This window comes from Carassius gibelio, chromosome B7 (assembly GCF_023724105.1).
Source record: "Carassius gibelio isolate Cgi1373 ecotype wild population from Czech Republic chromosome B7, carGib1.2-hapl.c, whole genome shotgun sequence".
Classification (NCBI taxonomy): Eukaryota; Metazoa; Chordata; class Actinopteri; order Cypriniformes; family Cyprinidae; genus Carassius; species Carassius gibelio.
The window spans coordinates 34038651-34053567 of record NC_068402.1 but is presented as its reverse complement, the minus strand read 5'-3'; the positions used below and the strand labels follow the sequence as shown (position 1 = coordinate 34053567).

Below are 14917 nucleotides of genomic sequence, written 5' to 3'. Positions count from 1 at the left end.
TCGCAACCTACTGGAGTAATGATGTAACGTGCAGAAAGAGTCCCTGAAAATCCCCACCAATAAGTGAAAGGTGAAGTAACATTCAGCCAACTATGGTGACCCATACTCTGAATTTATACTGCAGCAACTTCAGTATATTTCAACTTTCCAATAATGTGCAGATTGAGGCCTGCTGACACATAACAAATATTTGGCATGACAATTTTTTATATTTGCATGCGATTTGCATAAAAATTGCTTTTTCAGGCATTTATTCAAATGAAAATGCTTATTGTACAATTGTTTTGATGTGAATGGGCCTTGTCTGTCTGTAATACACTAACATATGTTATATGTTGATGATATGACTAATATAGCAGACACAAGTGACATTTGTAATCTTTACGAGAGTGAATTTGAGTAAAACTAAAATGATGGTTTTTAGAAGAAGGGGCTCTCTAAATAAAGATGAAAAATGGTATTTTGTTGGTGAACAGATTGAAGTGGGTAATTGTGGTTTACACCAACATTGTCATGGTGGACAACCTGGCGACAACTTTTAGCAAGCCAAGACAAGAAAGTGCTGCTTTCCTTGCTAAGGTTTGTTTGTAAATATAAAATTAGCTGCAATCAATCTCTGTATTGATCACATGGTTACACATAAACTTTATTATGGATGTTAGATATGAGGATTTGAACCACTGGAGTGTATCAAAAATGTTCAGGTATATTTTTGTTAAAAAAAAAAAAAATTGGTAGCACCTCATTTTATAATCCAGTTCCTCATGTACATACTACACATGCACTTATTATAGTAATTACAATAACTATGTAATAACTAGGTACTAATTATGAACCTACCCGTAAACCTATCTTACCCCATGTAGTTACCTTGTATTACAGAACTTTCTTAGATAAATACACAGTAAGTACACTGCAAGTACATGTAAGTACAAGCACTGTAAATTAAAGTGCAACCAAAAACTCCTTACATCAGTACAAGTGTGAGCAATGTAGCTGTCTTGGGTGATTTAGTTGGAAGCATAATTTTTCCAAGAAAATGTTATGATAAGCTTTTTTAAATTAGATGAAGTAGGTAGAAAAAAATATGTTACTTGTATAAGAGTCTTCCTTTGTTTTTATCGTTTTTCATGGAAGGCTCAAATAGTAGGTTATTCAGTATAAGAACAATTACAGCAATCCTTAACAAATGATTAAAAAAAAAAAGAACATGAGGCATGGTATACATCAGTTTTGAAAAAGGGTAAGTTATATATTCACAATACAAATCTTTGTTTGTACAAGAGAGCTACATTGCGTCTATATAACATGCTACTGGTACGATCATTGTTCCTTTTAGATGTTCAAGTCATCATCTTGCTATAGAAACAGACAGATGGAGTAATACACTAGTGACAGAGAGAATCTTTAGTTATTGTAAGTTAACAATAAATATTTCAGCGATAGAAGATGAGAAGCATTTTTAGTATATGATTGCTTTTTATATGAGGATTTGCATTAGAGATACGGAGGTGATCTTGTTCTTGTTGGTGATGTTTGTATTGATGTTTCAAGTGTTTATGATTCGGGGTATGCATTGAGATTGGCATCGTATATTATATCATAGAATTCAGACAGAACTATCTGCCATGTCATTATGAATTTGTGAAACTATGGGCCAAGAGGCCACTGGTGATTGTGCTGCTGTACTAAATATCAGTACTTATGACAGCCCTGATCTATGTAAATGCATGTAAACCTCATTTCTTTTATTTTAAACTTACTTGTACAAATTATTAAAAGAGCCAGTCAAACAAAAGATGGTGTTGCCTTAGTGCTCAGATACCGAATTGCTACTGATACCGATATTGAATTCTAGCAATGCTTCGGTTTTTAAAGTGATATAGTTCACCCAAAAATGAACATTCTATCATCAATAGCCATTAGTAGCTGTCATCGGTAGACATTGACTTCTATAGACCCCCCCCCCCCCCCAATACTATGGATGTCAGTGGCTTCTGTCAACAGTTTGGTTAGCAACATTCTTCAAAATATCTTCTTTTGTGTTCAACAGCTGAGAGAAATTCATACAGGTTAATTTTTTTTTGGGGGGGGGGGGTAAACTATGTCTTTAATGTTGAAGGAGTGCAAGGTAAGATGCAAGTAGCTGAACAGCTAATATTTGACAACTGTTTTACAAGGTTAAATGACCAATGTGATGTAAACTATTATGAATAAATTTGGAATAGGCTGAATCATTTACATGATTCATGTAGCTTAATTAATAACCGAATGTGATGAGAATAGAAATATTTTGACACTTTGCATTATCGGTGAATGCAAAGTGAATGTGTGTGCATATTTCCAAAATAAAAAAAATTGCAAATAATTCTAATCGATTACAGAAATGTGTATTCTATGTTTTTTTCTTCTGTATTCTGTTAAATCCTTTAATTACTTTCTTGCCAAATGACTCCCTGAAAAATACCTATTCAAATTAATTTTAAGTTATTATGAATGCTATTATATACTTTTCAAACAGCCTTACAACTCGTATAATCAGGAGGGTATTGATAAGGTAGACTTCTGTTCATTTGTAAGTGGTGTAAACCCATGCTTGCTACAACACTCATCAGTCTCCTCCGCTTAGCTTACTATTTGTATTAGAGCTTTAAATGCAATGTAGCCTACTCATTTATTTAGCTTGGTCAAGTCACGGCATGTCATGTCTTTTATTACACATATTACACATTTATTACAACTACACATTTTTTATTTTTATGAAACAGCCGGAGTCTCTGCCTTTATAAAGCACCTCCTTACTGTTACTGGATCATTGTGCAATTGGTCCCACAGATTCCAGCTCATCTCATTGGTCAGCAGGCTCAGGATCAAACCACACACATACTCGCGCACCTTCGCTCTCCTTGCTATACCGCTGTAGATGCAGGACGCGGCGCTTCGTGTTGGAACAAGCCGATAGCTGCCCTTTTCAAGTCGCTGGAATCTGCCAGAGCTGAACGGAATGAAGCGCGCTCTGTAGTGTTCAGGAGCGTCGCGCGCGTGATTCTCCATCGGAGCACATACAGAGTTGAGGACAGGCGCACTTGTCCGCTGTGGCTCGGACTCTATATGGAGGGATGTCGGAATGGCTTGCACCAGGAGAACCAAAACTTTGGTGTCTACGTGTGTGATACTAAGTGGCATGACCAACATAGTGTGTCTTTTGTACGTCGGATGGGTCACTAATTACATCGCTAATGTGTACATCAAAGTGCCGATGCCTGTCCCAGCCAAAAAGTTGGACGGCGACAGGAAAGGAGAAACTCTGCGGATTATAGAGCGACTGGATCGGCTGGAGAATGTAGTTAATCAACACATACAAGGTAAGACGAATGTCTGTTTAATTACTGTGCGTACAAATGTTACGTTAGAAAGGAGGTTTATAGAGGTGCAAACCATAAATTCAGCACAAATCGTGTACCAAAATGAGCCGGTATGCCACTTTCCACAAAAAGAGTACAAAATGGACCATGAGCGTATTTGTTAACAAATGTTGATTAAATAAGGGTGCTTAAATAAGCATTAACATTAGAATTGATTAGATGGATTTTATAAAATAAATACAATTCATCACAATAGGGAACACATTTGCATATGTAGCCTAAATTAATCTGTTTTACAGCCTGGCTAGATAATTTTGGACCATATAATAAATCGCTTAAATAATAAACAATGTTATATTTTTTTTCCAACAGTAACTTGGTTAACAGGGTTACATTTTGAGGTTGATGCAGTCAACAGTGCAAACATTAAAATATAAATAAATAAATACAACTAACAATTAAAATAATCAAAAACTGGTCCAATAATAGGTTACGAGACCCGAGACAGGCCAAAGAGCTCATAGACTAAAAAACACATTTTCACACCATTTTCACACTATGCTATCTTATATCCCTTTTGTGAATTATTTTCCTATGAGAAAACGAAATTATATAAAAAATTATATTATATAACTAATGATATATGATTGCTGATGCAGAGGCACAAATTGTTGCATTTATATAGAAAAAAACTTTCATTGTTAATGCAACTAAATGACAATCTTCACAATGACTTACCATGGAAACCACAGTTACCTGCCAAATGTATTGCAATTATTGCACTAAAAAATAAAACATATCCATATTGCATATACTTAAAGCTGTTTAAGAAGCATTCTCATTCTGTGCAGAATTTTCTGTTTAGTAACCAGAGCTTTCATCAAAATACTGTAGTAATCTTATATTAGCAGGCACTGTCATCACAAAAATAAATATTTGTCACAAGTATGTAGCCATACTATACAGTAGTGGGCTATACTACTGTATGTTTTGTTGTTGTGATGGTAGCTATAGTAACTTTACCTTGGTTACCATAGTAAATTTCTGTCTGCACTGTGAACAGACATGACCTCGGGTGAGGGACATAGCAGTCCATTGTGGAGAGAATATTCTGCTATACAGAAAGAATCTATAGAGTTTCATCATCATGACCTGAATACCGATTGTATATGTGTCCGGTCCTGTTCGAATCAGGTTGATTGCACCTCTCCTTATAGTTAATGACACTTTTATGCAGGTGTGATCTCCAATTTGCGATCTGGCAGATTCACAAAGACCACTGATGATTGCGAGCTCCTCTTCTTCTCTCTTTGGAGACTCTTTTTTTTAATGAACTTGGCACTGGCTGAACATTAATTGTGAAAAGTGGCTGATTGCTACAGTATCTGTAAAGGTAGTTTAGATCTTTCAGCACTACTTAGCACACATTTCTGTTTTTTGCATCATCATTTATGCTCTTGTTTATCGGATACAGTCTTAAAAAGTAATTTTTAAAGGGGGGGGGTGAAATGCTCGTTTTCACTCAATATCCTGTTAATCTTGAGTACCTATAGAGTAGTACTGCATCCTTCATAACTCCAAAAAGTCTTTGGTTTTATTATATTCATAAGAGAAAGATAGTCTGTACCGATTTTTCCCGGAAAAACACGACCGGCTGGAGGCGTGACGTGTGGGCGGAGCTAAAGAATCACGAGCGCCAGTAGGCTTTTGCGTTGAGAGCGTTTGGAAGCTGAGGAAAAAACCAACCAAAACAAACCATGGCTAACAGTCAGATTCAGCGTATATTTATGATCCAGAATCAGATCCAGAGGCTGAAATTTAACAAGAGCAGCATCAGCAACAACGTCTCTATGTGGTATGTACTGAAACTGTATATATTTGCTTAGCGGTTTTGGAAAATGACTAAGTTCCACTTTGTCGTCTTTTTTTTTTTTAAGCTGTATATGTGGAAAGTGCAGTTTGATGACAACATCGCATGTTGTTTACTTGATGTGCTTACGCGCCGATAGCTAAGTTAATAACACAGAGATATTTGAAGCAGTTTTACTCACCGCCTGCGGTTCCAACACACGATCGTAACCCTTTTTCGTTGGGACTGCATCATCCTTAAGAAATAAACGATGTGCAAATCCGGCGTCAAACTGGGCCTTGTTTGTAAAACAAGCATCTTCGAAATGCAGGGGAACAAACACAAACACTTGCACAACTCCGTTGATGCTCTGTAAAAATAAACTCCATCCACTGGTCCCTTAATGCTGTTTCTCTTTTGGTAATCTGTGCAGGGTTGTCTTGTCCTGGCAACCAAAAACACACTCCTTTTGTGATATTTCGCGACGCTCTCGCTCTGATCAGTGAATGTCTCTGCTCTCAGTGCTCTTCCGGCAGAAGTGCCCTTAGGACCCATATAAGGAAATTCCGCTCCATCTAACGTCACACAGAGCCATACTCGAAAAAAACTTTCTGAAACTTGTGACAAACCGGAAGGAGTATTTTTGGAACAGAAATACTCCTTCAAACTTACAACTTAATTTTTGAAACTTTGTCCATGTTTAGCATGGGAATCCAACTCTTTAACAGTGTAAAAAACTCATTATGCATGAAATAGCATTTCACCCCCCCTTTAATCTATGCGAGAGCTATTAAACTCAATGGAAGCTTTAATGCACAAAAGGTTGTTTATAGCAGAAAAGGGTTCTTTAGATTGTTTAAATATTCTTTGCATTAAGGAGACTATTTATTTTTTTTATTTTTTTTACTTTTTACAGAAAGGTGTTTTGGGAAACCTAAAATGCTGCTTCTGTGGCATCGCTGTCAAAATCCCATTTTGGAACCTTTATTTTTAAGAGTGTATAATTTAATGAATCACAGTTACATTAATATTTGGTTGATTGTGGATATATTGAGTGATCTTTATAATATTTATTTACAAAGAGCATCTTATAATTAGTACAGCCTAACCCATCTTCCCCCGAAATGCATCTGCCAAGCAGTATACAACAATAAAGCTTTTGTTGTTTCTCACTGTTGCGCAAGCTTTATTCCAGGTTCGTTTTCTGCTTCTTCAGAAAGCACTAATTTGTTGCAGAACTGAAAACACAAGCAATTTGCTGTTCTCTTTCTGGTTTATTAGTCTACAACACCATGCACAGCATGATTTGTCTGCTTCACTGAATATTTAAGGAATACAAATTTTGCATTGTCTTTAATGTAACTTTATTAATGGGCTCCTTTTGTGCTTTGTTATATAAGACACACTTCATTGTAAGCGAGATGATTCTGTCATAGTTACTAACTGGGTGTATGTTGATATGGGTTGCAGACAGCCAATGTAGCGCTCAAACTGAATCAAGGGCGCAAACAAACCTCACTGAGCTGAGAGGCGGCTACAGATGATTACTTGAGCAAACATTTCCGAGCTGCAGCCTCAGACACGTTGTGCTGTTTGGCACCTTCTGTAGGGCTTCAGGAAAGGACTTAGTGAGTGCGTTAGGGAGCATTTTTTAGTTACAACACATTATTTTATTTTGTTATGGTTGTATCTGAGATACTGTGATCTTTGTAGTTTGGAAATTATTTTTAATGTAATATTGTGGGTTCAGTACAATTTAATCTCAACTGAAAGCACCTGCAATGTTGATTATCTCAAAAATAATTCAGATCTTTACTAATTTACTATGATCTTTAATAATGACAACTGAATTCCTAAAACCCAAAATGGCAAGAACTACTTACATTTTAACGGAATAATTAACGTAAGTGCTTTTATAAAATAATAAACCCCATTGCCCCATCATGCCTCGATGTGACCTCGATTTTTGCTTTTTGCTTTTAAAAAAAATACAAAGCAAAGCATGAGTCTTTTTTTGTTAGATTCAACATATGCCACAGTGCTATTGATTGAGCTTAACTCTTACTGAACTCAGAATATTACTCAAAAGGAATAATCCATCCCCCTCCCCCCAAAAAAATAAAAAAATAAATTGCTGAAAATATACTTAACCTCAGATGAAATGAGGAGAAATTTAGCATTATGCCAATTGTTCACCAATGGATCCTCTGCAGTGAATGGGTGCCGTCAGAATGAGAGTCCAAACAGCTGTCCAAAATATCATAATAATCCACAAGTAATCCACACCTCTCCAGTTCATCAATGAATGTATTGTGAAGTCAAAAGTTGCATGTTTGTATGATATAAATCTGGACCTAATACCAGCCCATAATCTATAATAACACTTCTCCAGTGAAAAAAGTCAAAAAAATTTTTAGGTCAGTTTTGAACTGCCTTTGCTTATAAACGGTGCTTGTTTTGAGCATATGTCTCTCCTGATTCAGATGAACTGACCTTTTCACTAAAGAAAGCAATATTATATACAGAAGACTTGTATTGTAGCCAAGCAGCAGTTTAAAATAAATAAAAAAATATATAAATTCTTTATAATGGATTTGTTTCTTACAAAGACCCAGCTTTTCACTTCACAAAACACTTACTGGTTGAAAGGTGGATTACTAGTTTTTATCAGCTGTTTGGACTCTCATTCTGACGGCACCCATTTACTGCAGAGGATCCACTGGTGAGCAAGTGATGTAATGCTAAATTTCTCCAAACATGTTCTGATGATGAAACAAACTGATCTACATCTTGACTGACCTGAAGGTGAGTAAATTTTCAGCATTTTTTTTTTTTTTGGATGAACTGTTCCTTTGAGTACATTCATTTTCCAAAGGCAGGATAACTATAGTACACTTGTAAGTGGAGCTCTGTATCTTACGATACAGTACTGACCACAAGGTTGTTCTAAACTTCATCATTGCAGACTTTACAGTGCCTCTCTCTCTGTAGCATACAAGTGTTTTCCAGAATGAATGATTTATGTGGAAGAGGTAGATGCCAGCTGTGGTTCTACCACCTGGTACAAACAGCCTGGAGGATGGCCTGCCTGATCTCCCTGTCATCCTCAACTTGATGAAAATGCAGCACGCTTCAGCACAGCAGCTCTTTAGCGCTGTAGTGGATTTTCTGCTGAAAGCCAAAGAGAAATAACAACAGAATCACTTAGTTCCTCTTTCAATTGTGTGGTTACATTGTGTAGAGGAGCGAAGTGAAGCGAACAGATTCTCAGCTCATATTCTGTTTATCTGCTCTCATACTATTTACTAAATAGCTTTATGCAAAACACTGCACCATGTGCAAAGACAAATCAAGAAAATAGCATTTCATGGGAATACATTGTGCGGAAGAAGAAGCAGTAATAAGAATGTATTTCTGTTGTGGAATAGGAATTGAAATGTTTTAGATCTCACTATTGATTATGACAAACACTGTTTTCTTTGAAGCAGAACAGAAAAGTCTTTGTTTTCTAACTGTAATGTTGAAATTAATATGAAATTCCACAATGAAAAAAAAAAAGGAATTTGAGTTAGGAAAAATGCAGAGCAAGACATGGATTTTATCGATTGGGAATTGATTTGATTATTTATCACAAGTGGCTGTTATGTAGTAAATAATAATGACAATAATTAATTCCTTAATACAATAATATTTTGGACTTAACTAATTCATGTCCTACCGCATTAATTACATTTTTTGGGGGGGCTCACTTGACAAAACACTTGATTAAACATTTCCAGCTTTTATTCACATTGAGATGTAATAAAATATTTAATATTTTTAGTATTTATGTCAGCATGTAGTAATTATAGGAAAACCAACACCCATCATATTTGTACTTGGCAATTGAATGTTAGTCCAATTGTTCAGGGGGTTTGTTGGCTAGCTTGATGAATTCTCCCCATTGTTTGTTCATTGTTTCATATTTCCGGTTCAACTGCACTGAATTCAAGCGCATGAACACCATAGAGAGAATATGTCTAGCTAGTCTAGAAATTATTTATGATATTACCACCTGCCTCTTTAAAAATGCCTACATCAATTAGCAGTAGTAATGGAATTTCATTGTAGGCTGATCTGTTTGGTGATCAGAAACACCTTTTAATTTTTTTTATTACCATTATTGCCAAAGAAACTGAGATGAATAAACTGAACAAACTGAAACTTACAGTTTGCTCATTAAAGAAATGCCTTGTTGCAACAGACACAAGTGCCAGCGGAAAAGCTGCAGGTCTTGTTGGAATTTATGTGAGAAGTTGAGATGTGATGGTAATGACAAGCAGCCTAGTGCTAGTTTTTTGTCTGTCTTTATTCAGATTTGACATATTGTGGCGAGGGGGGCGTGGTTTAGCGGAATCCGCAACGGGAGAGAGACGGAGGGAGCAGAGCGAGGCGTAAGTAGGTCAAATGCAATTAACGAACACGTGTGTTTGATTGCAGTAATTGGCGTGGAGAGACCGGATATAAGCCGAGTCACCGCAGAGAGAAGGAGAGAGAGAGACACGCTGGGACCTCGTGCTGCACTAGGGAAGCTACAACAGTGCTTTAAAGTTATTGAAGTTATTGACCGTGTTTAAGCAATCGTTTGCTGTCTACGCCCAGAGGGCATCGTGTTTTTCTTATTTTGTATTACTGAATAAACGAGTGTCCCAGCAACAAGCCGACCCCTGCCTTCTTCCTTCCTATTGAGACTGTGTTGAACCTTGTTACAGTGGTGCCGAAACCCGGGAAGGAAGAAGAGCATCGCCGCCATGCAATCTCCGTCAGGTACGCCATTTGCGGACATCATCCAGTCGCTCGCCGGTCTTCATCAGGAACAACATCAACACATGCTGGCGATCAAGGAGGAGCAGGACAAACGCTTCGAGGCGCTCCTCCGGGCCCAGCATGAAGACCGCGAGCTATTCCGGAGCTGGGTAGACCGGGAGGCCCGGGCCACCCCTTCGTTTAAAGACCAGACATCTCCTCTGCCGCTCAACAAGATGGGGCCTCAGGATGACCCGGAGGCCTTCCTGGACCTGTTTGAAAAATCGGCAGAGGCTCGAGGGTGGCCCCCTGCGGACTGGCCCCTGCGGCTCATTCCCCTGCTGTCCGGGGAAGCGCAGGTGGCCGCTCACCAACTGCCAGTCCAAAACCTCCTGGCCTACCAGGACCTCAAGCGTGCCATCCTCCAGCGGGTCGGTCGGACTCCGGAGCAACATCGCCAGAGGTTCAGGACTCTAACCCTGGAAGAGTCTGGCCGGCCCTTCGTGATGGCACAGCAGCTCCGGGATTCCTGCCGCAAGTGGTTGATGGCCGACAGTAGCGACGTCGAGGACGTGATCGATCGTGTGGTACTGGAGCAGTTCGTGGCCAAGCTGCCAAGGAAGACAGCGCAGTGGGTCCAGTGCCACCGCCCGACGTCGCTGAACCAGGCCATCCAGCTGGCGGAAGACCAAATGGTGGCGTGTCCAGGGGTCGGCGACCCCTTACCATCTGCTTCTCTCTCTTCTTCTCTCTCCTCCCCTCCCCTCTCTCTCCCTAAATCTGTCCCTCTCCCCAGGTCCCGTGGGGGGCTTCCGTCGAAGCTAGCCCCGAGGTGGAGGACGAATTACGGGGCTGAGTCACCAGCAGGTCCCAGGGCTCCTCCCAGGGGTGGGACCTCGCCCATGGGATCCGTTCCCCAGGCCCCGGCCTCTCCGCTCTCTCCTCGCCAATCGCTTGACCTACTTCCTGCCGCCAGGGTGGCGGTAAAGTCTGGGCCGGCCTGTTGGCGTTGCGGGGACCCAGGGCATTTTATCGATAGGTGTCCGGTGATGGAAGTGGGGACGTTGATCCGGGTCCCCGACGCGCCAAAGGCTGCCCTCGATCAGGCTGGCTTATACCAAATACCAGTGAGTATCAGGGGGGGTACATATCAGGCTTTGGTGGATTCGGGATGTAACCAATCCTCCATCCATCAAAGCCTGATTCATCCGAAGGCATTGGATAATAGCCGCATGGTTAGGGTTCGGTGTGTACACGGGGAAGTGGTGAATTACCCTATTTTGCCTGTGGATATTAAATTTAGGGGAGAAAAACATAGAGTAGAGGTGGCCGTTAACCCGCACCTCAGGCATCCGATAATTTTGGGTACGAATTGGCCCGCGTTTAATGAATTATTGGGGTATTTATGTTCGGATGGCTCTTGGGGGAAACAAGGGAGGGATGGAGTAGCGGTTGCGCAGGTGGGAGAGGCTGAACCGGAACCACCGGAACCTGTTGCAGGGGAACCGAGTGCTCCCGAGCGGAACATCCTCCCGGAGCGCGATGATTTTCCCCTGGAACAGTCCCGCGATGAGACGCTAAAAAATGCTTTTGACCAGGTTCGCTCGATCGACGGACAGCTTCTCCTCCCTGACCAACCGCTCTCTTATCCTTACTTTTCAATTTTAAAAGATAGGTTGTATCGGGTGACCCAAGACGCCCAGACAAAGCAAGATACAACCCAGTTGTTGATACCTAAAAGCCGCCGGGAAATGCTTTTCCAGGCGGCTCATTGTAATCCAATGGCCGGGCATTTAGGGCAAGCGGCTACACTAAACCGTCTCATGGCCCGCTTCTTCTGGCCGGGCATTCACGAGAATGTGCGCAGATGGTGCGCGGCTTGTCGTGAATGTCAGCTGGTGAATCCACCGGCCACCCCAAAAGCACCATTGTGCCCCCTTCCATTAATGCAGGTCCCCTTCGAACGAATTGGCATGGACCTCATCGGGCCATTAGAGCGGTCAGCACGAGGACACCGCTTTGCATTAGTTCTGGTGGACTATGCAACGCGATATCCTGAGGCAGTGCCTCTCCGCTCTATCTCCGCGAAGAGTGTGGCGAGTGCACTGTTTCAATTAATCTCCCGGGTGGGGATCCCAAAGGAGATCCTCACCGATCAAGGCACGGCGTTTATGTCACGTACTATTCGCGAGCTTTATGAATTATTGGGCATTAGATCGATTCGAACAAGCGTCTATCACCCACAAACAGACGGGCTGGTCGAGCGATTTAATCGCACATTAAAATCCATGATTCGTAAGTTCGTTCAGGAAGACGCCAAAAATTGGGATAGGTGGCTAGAACCCCTCTTGTTCGCTGTACGGGAGGTCCCGCAAGCCTCCACGGGGTTTTCCCCCTTCGAGCTTCTTTATGGGCGCCAGCCCCGCGGGGTCCTTGACGTCCTTAAAGAAACTTGGGAGGACGGACCTTCTGCTAGCAAAAACGAAATTCAATATGTCATGGACCTGAGAACAAAACTCCACACGTTGGGGCGGCTATCCATGGAGAATTTGTTGCAGGCTCAAGACAAACAGAGCCGGTTGTACAACAGGGGGGCTAGGCTACGTCAATTTGCACCGGGGGATAAAGTGCTTGTATTACTCCCTACCTCTAGTTCAAAGTTACTCGCGAAGTGGCAAGGACCCTTTGAGGTCACACGGCGGGTTGGGGATCTTAACTATGAGGTAGCTCGAACGGATAGGGGCGGGGCACATCAAATATACCACCTCAACCTATTAAAAAAATGGTCTGAGGCGGAATCAGTGTTGCTGGCGACGGTAGTGAGTGGGGAGGAGGATCTCGGTCCAGAAGCGAGTTCAAAATCCCAATCTCTCGCTCTGGCCCCTGGAGGAGACCACCTCTCACCATCGCAGCTCACTGATATCAAGTCCATTCAAGCAGCCTTTGCTGATGTGTTCTCGCCCCTGCCTGGTCGAACGAATCTCATTCAGCACCATGTTGAGACCGAGCCGGGCGTGGTAGTTCGCAGCCGGCCGTATAGATTACCTGAACATAAAAAAAAGGTGGTTCAGGGGGAGTTAGAGGCAATGCTAGAGATGGGAGTAATAGAAGAATCCAACAGTGACTGGGCGAGCCCGATCGTCTTAGTACCTAAAACAGACGGCTCCGTGCGGTTCTGTGTGGATTATAGGAAGGTGAATGCTGTGTCAAAATTTGACGCATATCCAATGCCCCGGGTGGACGAATTGCTTGATCGGCTAGGCTCTGCTCGCTTTTACTCGACGCTGGATTTAACTAAAGGTTATTGGCAGATCCCCTTGTCTCCCATGACCAAAGAAAAAACAGCTTTCACCACGCCGTTCGGGTTACACCAATTTGTCACTCTTCCGTTCGGGCTATTCGGGGCTCCAGCCACGTTTCAGCGTCTCATGGACAAAATTCTCCGTCCGCATGCTGCATATGCCGCCGCCTACCTGGATGACATCATCATCTACAGTGGGGATTGGCAGCGACATATGCAGCATTTGCGAGCGGTCCTGAAGACGCTGAGGAGGGCTGGGCTCACGGCTAATCCGAGGAAGTGTGCAATTGGGCGGGTGGAAGTAAGATATCTGGGTTTCCACTTGGGTCATGGACAGGTGCGTCCCCAAATTGATAAGACGGCAGCAGTTGCAACTTGTCCAAGGCCTAAGACCAAAAAGGAGGTTAGACAGTTCCTGGGGCTGGCAGGGTATTATAGAAGGTTTGTACCTAATTTTTCGGATACTGCTAGCCCGCTGACTGATTTAACTAAAAAGGAGGCACCAGATACGGTCCAGTGGACGGAGCAGTGCCAGCAGGCTTTCACCCAGTTAAAAGCTGCCCTGTGTGGCGGACCGCTCCTGAATGCACCTAACTTTTCTCTCCCCTTTATTTTGCAGACAGACGCGTCGAACAGAGGGTTGGGCGCAGTCCTGTCCCAGGAGGTGGAGGGGGAAGAACGGCCGGTGCTGTACATCAGTCGGAAGCTCTCTAAGAGAGAGACGATGTACAGCACCATAGAAAAAGAATGTCTAGCGATCAGGTGGGCTGTTCTTACCCTCCGTTATTACCTCCTGGGGCGGGAGTTCACCCTCTGTTCGGACCACGCTCCTCTGCAGTGGCTCCACCGCATGAAAGATACCAACGCGCGGATCACCCGGTGGTATCTAGCTTTACAGCCATTTAAATTTCAGGTGATCCACAGGCCGGGTGTACAGATGGCTGTGGCTGACTTCCTCTCCAGGAGGGGGGGGGGGGAGGCTGCAGGCCGGACGGCTCCCCGGCCTGAGTCGGGCGGTGGGGGTATGTGGCGAGGGGGGCGTGGTTTAGCGGAATCCGCAACGGGAGAGAGACGGAGGGAGCAGAGCGAGGCGTAAGTAGGTCAAATGCAATTAACGAACACGTGTGTTTGATTGCAGTAATTGGCGTGGAGAGACCGGATATAAGCCGAGTCACCGCAGAGAGAAGGAGAGAGAGAGACACGCTGGGACCTCGTGCTGCACTAGGGAAGCTACAACAGTGCTTTAAAGTTATTGAAGTTATTGACCGTGTTTAAGCAATCGTTTGCTGTCTACGCCCAGAGGGCATCGTGTTTTTCTTATTTTGTATTACTGAATAAACGAGTGTCCCAGCAACAAGCCGACCCCTGCCTTCTTCCTTCCTATTGAGACTGTGTTGAACCTTGTTACACATATATTTATGCAGCCAATACTATTATTCATGTTAATGTAAAAGTGTGTTTTAGAAATCTACAGATGCTTTGAAGTGTAATTTTTTTATTAGGTGTATTTCAAAGAATGACTTATTTATGAACATGTGTAGGAATGTATGTTATGGAATATATGGTTTGATGACAGCGTGATCTGAGAAGAGTCAAATGGATGACACCGTCTCCGAG

The 14917-nt window shown here is 42.3% G+C and overlaps 2 protein-coding genes across 2 annotated transcripts in view; both read left to right on the top strand.

Annotated features, from left to right (window-relative positions):
* The first annotated feature begins 2867 nt into the window (after positions 1-2867).
* galnt18b (UDP-N-acetyl-alpha-D-galactosamine:polypeptide N-acetylgalactosaminyltransferase 18b) overlaps positions 2868-14917 on the top strand; it is a 112807-nt gene continuing 100757 nt past the window's right edge. Inside the window, exon 1 of the mRNA XM_052562058.1 lies at positions 2868-3365. Coding sequence (XP_052418018.1) covers positions 3128-3365 — 238 coding nt within the window. The 5' untranslated portion in view covers positions 2868-3127. The remainder of the gene's footprint in view (positions 3366-14917) is intronic.
* Positions 9585-14657, top strand: LOC127962479 (putative SCAN domain-containing protein SCAND2P). Its single transcript, XM_052562059.1, has 2 exons — positions 9585-11126; positions 14439-14657. The coding sequence occupies exons 1-2, from the start codon at positions 10005-10007 to the stop codon at positions 14439-14441; spliced, it is 1125 nt and encodes a 374-aa protein (XP_052418019.1). The 5' UTR covers positions 9585-10004; the 3' UTR covers positions 14442-14657.